Source organism: Orycteropus afer, unplaced genomic scaffold (assembly GCF_000298275.1).
Source record: "Orycteropus afer afer isolate SDZICR_OR568_19922 unplaced genomic scaffold, OryAfe1.0 scaffold00145, whole genome shotgun sequence".
In the NCBI taxonomy this organism is placed as follows: domain Eukaryota; kingdom Metazoa; phylum Chordata; class Mammalia; order Tubulidentata; family Orycteropodidae; genus Orycteropus; species Orycteropus afer.
The window spans coordinates 5,711,004-5,717,156 of record NW_006921732.1 but is presented as its reverse complement, the minus strand read 5'-3'; the positions used below and the strand labels follow the sequence as shown (position 1 = coordinate 5,717,156).

The 6,153-nt window shown below is 45.2% G+C and overlaps 1 protein-coding gene across 1 annotated transcript in view; it reads right to left on the bottom strand.

Annotated features, from left to right (window-relative positions):
- The window catches only part of CPT2 (carnitine palmitoyltransferase 2), a 39,351-nt gene extending 36,734 nt beyond the window's left edge, over positions 1-2,617 (bottom strand). Inside the window, exon 1 of the mRNA XM_007945918.2 lies at positions 2,466-2,617. Coding sequence (XP_007944109.1) covers positions 2,466-2,617 — 152 coding nt within the window. The remainder of the gene's footprint in view (positions 1-2,465) is intronic.
- Between the last annotated feature and the right edge of the window lie 3,536 nt (positions 2,618-6,153).

Sequence of the window (6,153 nt, the reverse complement as noted above, 5' to 3'; positions counted from 1 at the left end):
AAAAAAAAAAAAAAAAAATGTATGACACAGGTAATGCACTTCATAACATGAATGAACTTGGAAGACATTAAGCTGAGTGAAATAAGTCAATCACAGAATGACTAATATAGTATTAGCTCATTATTGTAAAAAGTCAAGGAAAGGTTTATATACGGAAGGAAACTTTCTTTGTTGGTTACCAGGGGTGGGAGGAGAGGGGAGGGAACACCGCAAAATAAACAAACAAACAAATAAATAAATAAATGCATTGATCCATGTCACTTTAGTTTTATGTATTTCACTGTACATAAATTATATTTCAATAAAATGAATTTTTTTAAAAAAAAAGGTAATGTATTTCACCAGCCTAGAATCTCAGAAATCAAAGGGATCTCATCTCTCATTTTATCCAACCCTTAATTTATATATTAGGTAACAGCCTATAGGGTGTGGGGTCAGTTGTTTAAGGCTACACATGGGTGACGAGTAGTACTGTTTGTAGCCCTGGATTTCTACAGATTTTTGTGCTGTGGATGGGCTTGGAGTAAATGATGTGGAATATGCTTTTCAGTTTTCCAATTCAAAAATGGAGAAAATCCCTGTGATCTCAATCCCAAGTGGGGCCCAGGCCTGCCCCAATGTCAAAGGCCATGTGACTCTGGCTTGGCAGGTTATGTGAGCCCTCACCTTTCCCCCACATACTGGCCCAGCCCATGTACAGATGCCATCAGGAAGAGAGTGTCCCAGGCCTATCCCACAGACACAGAGACCCTTTTTCTTTCTCTCTCCCTTTCCTCCTGTCAAATTTAAAGAGTGGGGTTGGTCTAGATAATCTCACTTTAGTTTGTCTTAGATGTCTGCACACTATAGTTTCATAAGAATCACTTTGAATGATGTGCCTGAGAAGGTTGAGGTGGGCAGTGATGATAAATGGTGGGTTAAATGGTTCCTGGATGTGGAGAAAAACAGCAATTCAGTATGTGGCAGGGAGGCCTGTGACAGCGTTTGTTCTACTCATGCCGGGGGGAGTGCTAGCCTCCAGCCCCTGGACTGGGAGATTTTTCTTTCTTTCTTTTGATCTTTTTCAGTCTTTTGAAATTCCTGGGGGCAAGCATCTCATAGGTCTAGCTTGGGTTATATGCCTACCTCTTCGTTTGGCTGATTCGGTTAATGGGGCATGAGACATCTCTAATAGTTCCCCAAACAAACTTGGAGTACTGTCACCTGAAGGAATAATGCAAACAAAAACTCTCTACCCTGGTTACTCCTCATGTGTTACATTACAGTCAGAGGACAAGGATTATGTTTTACCTGCCACATTGCCTAATACCCTAATACAGCCATTATCAATAATCAAGGCTTGTTGGTAGACTGATTTCTGAGGGCAGGTTGGTAAGAAAGGAAACGAGAAAGATCTTTGAGATAAATTTGGAACTTGGCTTCGGGAACTGTGTGAGTAGTTAGTTTACGTTTGGTTAGAGGGTGAAGGAATTTGGGAAAATTTCTAATCCTGGAGAGGGAGACCTGGCAATTCAGATGAAGGCTAGGAAAACTGGGAGTCAGATTTGGAGAAAAAAATCAGATAAGGGAAAGGGGAGAGAAAAATGTATTGGATCTATTTTCAGAGGGGACGTAGATTCTGGGTGAAGGTGGGGAGGGCTAGGTTGCCAATGGTGAGGAGCAGGTAGAATTTGGGTGGGCTCTGTGTCTAATCTGAGTAAGTTGAGGTCTGGGAGGGATACTGAAGATGGTGTCTAGAATTCTGTGAGGGTGGGCTGAAGTTACAGGGGTATAATGAAGGTGAGGGAGGAGATGTTACAGGGAGGAACAAGGTGGGAGGGATGTTCAAGAAGGTTTGGGAGGATGGGTGGAAAGTTTTCAGGTGAAGACTAAGCACTCTGAGGAGGAGCTGAGGGAGGGTAAGTTGTGGGTAAGAGCAAGCAGTTGAGGAGCTGGGGATGGACTGATGGGATGGTAAAGAGGGGCTGTGGGTTCTGAGCAATAGGGAATTTAGACCACTAAAGAGGGTGGAGTGTTGAGAAAACATCAAGACAGGTAACTATTTTGTGCCAGAAACTGGCCTATCCAAATTCTGGAGCAGGTACTTCTGGGAACTTCTCAATGAGAGGATTTAGGTTGGAGTTGCAGACATGCAGATGGAACGTTTTTCAAGGAAAAAATCTTAGGGACTCTTGGTGTGACTAGTTGGAAGTTGGGGTACTTGAGAGGGCCTTTGAAAAGGATTTATAATATTCAAGATGGATAATCTGAGGGTGCAATGGGAGCTCTGGAAATGAATTTGAGGGTTCTGAGGTGGAGAGATTCTCAAAGTCTCAGGGTTTCCAGATTGGGTAATGTGTTCAGCCTCCAAAGTAGCAGGTCAGAGGTGAATGCGGGTTACGTGAAGGAGTCTCGAGTACCCTGAGTCAGGCTGGCGCCGATCCTGGGCTGGTGGGGTGTGGTCGGGACGAGAAGGCCGGGCTCACCTGGGTAGGCTGTCCTGGTAGTGCATGGTGGGCACGATGCTGCGCTGCAGGTATTGGCTGGGTCCGGAGCCGGCGCTGAGGGGTCGCCGGGGGACTCCAGGGCCAATAGCAGGACCCCCGGGCCAGAGGCGCAGCAGCAGGCGGGACACCATTGTCCAAGGTGGCGCCGGTGGCGGCAAGAACGCAGGAGGGGAGGAGGTCTGTTGGGTATAGAGGGTAGGTCGCAGACCTCAGGGTCACAGAGCACAGCGTCAGGGACTCAGAGCTCAGTTAGTCTCCGCCGGCCGAGCCACTTCCTGCCGGTGAGTTCCCGCCGGCTCCGCCTACAATCCGGTCTCTCCCGAGGGCACGGCAGGTCCCGCCCATCAGCGCAGCAGGTCCCGCCCACTAGCGAAGCTTGGGCTGGCTACAAAGAGCTGGCGCCTGGGGTGAGTAAGTCTTCTCTCCGTGGTAAGCGGAAAACCTAAAATACAAAACAAAAAAAACCTTCTGCCATCTTACTCATAGCGACCATAGGACTGTAAATCTTTAAGGAGGCAGATAGCCTCATCTCACTCCAGTAGAAGGGCTGGAGGGTTCCAACCTCAGACCTTTTGATTACCAGCCAAATTACCTTAACCACTACACTAACAGAGCTCCTTACAGGCCAGGAAAAGGGAGCTCAAAATCTGCTCCCTTCTCCTTTTTTGGAGCAGGATGGAAACTGAAGCTGAAGAAAGCTTTTGGAATGTGATGAATCTAAGTTTAAATCCAGGCACCATCCCTGGAAGACTGTGGGCCCATTTTTAAACCTCTGTGAAATAGGCATCATGATCCATGGTGGCAATAAGCAGTAGATGGTGGTGGTTGTTTCTGCTATTAATAACCGGTGATGTTTGCCCAGTTGAAGATCTTTGCCTTGAATGCACAGCTGCCCAGTGAGTTCAACTAAGCAGGTATTAGAAAAAATATGTGCAGGAACCAGAAACCATGTAGTCCAGAACCCAGTGACCTATTCTGTACAGAGAGTCCCTTATAGCAAGTCCACTCTTCTTGAGCATCCTTTCTCAGCTTAAACATTTCCAAAGACAGGAAGCTCACTGTTGAGAGGAAATCCTTGTCCTGTCTTTGGGACATCTTCATTGCTCAGCTGACTATATGTAGATCCATACCTGGGACTACAGAGAACCTCCATGGTTCCCTTCCAACTCTATGACTCTAAGAGTCTACAACTTGAACAGAGATCCATCACCCGTCATCCACCATAAAACAACCATGGAACAGCAACTGAAAACCACCACACCCCAACCCTGGATCTCTGCTGTAGCTGAAAGATCAGGACGGTACAGCTCCTATTTTACAGGAGAAGAAAGAGATCAAAAGACTTTATGTCACAGTGTCTGAGTTGAGGCACAATGTAATTCCATTGTTGGGAACACCTCCTTTAGCTCCCGCTGTCAGTTGTTACCCTGTATTTGAAGTAGCCAGGTGCATTTTGTTGGCTCCACAACTGGCTAAGCAGTTCCAGAAGCTGGAGCACACTGGGAGAGAGCACCTGATTGGGAGTTAGAAGACCTGGATTTTGTCTCAACTTTGTCCCTTATCTGGTTAGATGATCTCTGGTAGAACAAGAAGGTTAGTAACCACTCATTCACTGGTGATTGTGACACTCTTCCATGGTGACTGTGAATGCTTAAGAACTAAGCATGAAACTAAAAACACTCCAAAACAGACCAGCTTTGCTGGTCTGATAGAGCCTTGTGGAACCCCTGAGACTATGGCCCCTATCTGCCCTTTGGGTCTGGAATTGAACCCAGTCCTGTGGCTTCCAGCCAAATGAAAGACAGGCATATGAGCTGAACATTTACATTAGGTAGATACACTCCTTGGAGAGAACAAGCATGGGAAAATAGAAGGGCTATGTATGCACAGAGAGACAGCTCAGGGGGCAGGAGTGCATGGAGGGATAGACACAGGGAAGAGGTAACTATGGGGAGGAAGTGGGAGGGGAGCTGTTGCATTGTGGAAGATTGCGGTTGATGTCCTGAGACAAAGTATATGTGGACTTCTGTATGGAAAGTGAATTTGCCCTGTAAACTTTCATCCAAATCCAATAAAATTTAAAAACAAAACCAGGGTCAAATCCAGATGATTCTCAGAGCCTTGAAACCTGAGGCAAGTATTATGAGCTGTGTAGAGCTAAGGGGATCAGAGGACTAGAAGAAACAGTAGACTCAGTAGAAAGCAATGGACCAAGTCATCACCTGTCTATGGTGAATGGATCCCTTTAAACAGAAGGCTTTGGCCTGAAGCATAGTTCCCATTCCAATCTACTTACTGAAAGAAGAGTTCAGAAACCTTCTGTGGGCCCATGGCTGACAGGAACAAATCTAAGCCCCTTAGGCTGGTGTCCAAGGCCTTGTGAATCCCACTTGCTTCTCCATCCTCATTTTGTTTCCTGAGTTACCCTGTGCTTTAGCAGCTCTAAACTAGTTATCTTTGCCAGACCTTGTCCTGGCTTTATACCTCCCTGCACTCATTGTCCCTACTGTCTGCAGTGTTCTTTCCACACATCTCTACTTAGTAAACTCCCACTCATCCTTCAAAGCGCATGTAAAAACTCGCATCCTTTGTGAAGTCTTCCTCAATCCTCATCCTTCTCCTAAGAATGAATCCCTCTCTCCGTGATTCCACAGCACTTTGTATTTTCCTCTTCGTTGTATCTAGAACACAACTGTATTATGATTATTTAATTATCAGTTCATCTCTCACAATAAACTTTGAACTCCAAGGCAAGGATCTTGTTTTCACTTATGTACCTGGTTGCCTAGCACGGAGCCTGCCGTGGGGCAGTACTTTCCTTCTTTTTCCTAAGGTAACCCTGGGGCCTGTATCACATTAAGGATGACCTAGTGGCTAAGGCACTTGACTGCTAACCAGAAGGCTGGCGGTTCAAACCCACCAGCCACTCCTCGGAAGGAAGATGGGGCAGTCTACTTCCGTAGTGACACTGCCTCGGAAACCCAAGGAGGGGTCACTATGAGTCAGGTCCGACTCGACGGCAAACAACAACAACAAGAGCTGGGATAACAGAAAGACCATTTTGTTGTCTAAGAAGCAAGAAAGTTCCTCTACTTAGAGAAAAATTCTGAATAATGAATTGTTAGTATTAAAATAATCCCATATGTCTGCTCTGTTTTGAATTAATTAACAAAAAGTAGAGCACAGTAAGTTAGGTTACAGTAATATTCTTATTCAAAATCAAAGTTCTTAACAGCTACAAACTTTAAATGGATGGCAGAAGAGTTCACTTTCCAAACAAAAAGAGATTTCGTTAAGTGTCTAACCAAAGGCAACAAATGGGAATACTGACAGCAACAAGTAACTAGAACTGGTCTGATCAGCGCAACTTCTCAGGTTGTATTGGATCTTACCTAGACCAAATATTGCTTGAAATTCATGGGCTAGCCTTCCTTGAAAAGTTATTTAGCACTGCCTGATTCAATGGGATTGGTTGCAATGTACTCCAAACCTTTAAAAAGAAACTGAGTACGTGATAAAGTATTTAAATACAAAAAAAAAAAAAATCAAAGTAAAAAATTCCCTCCCCTGGTGTTTTGAGTACACTACATATTTGACTGGTAGCATAGTGGCTAAGGCACTTGACTGCTAACCAGAAGGCTGGCAGTTCAAACCCACCAGCCACTCC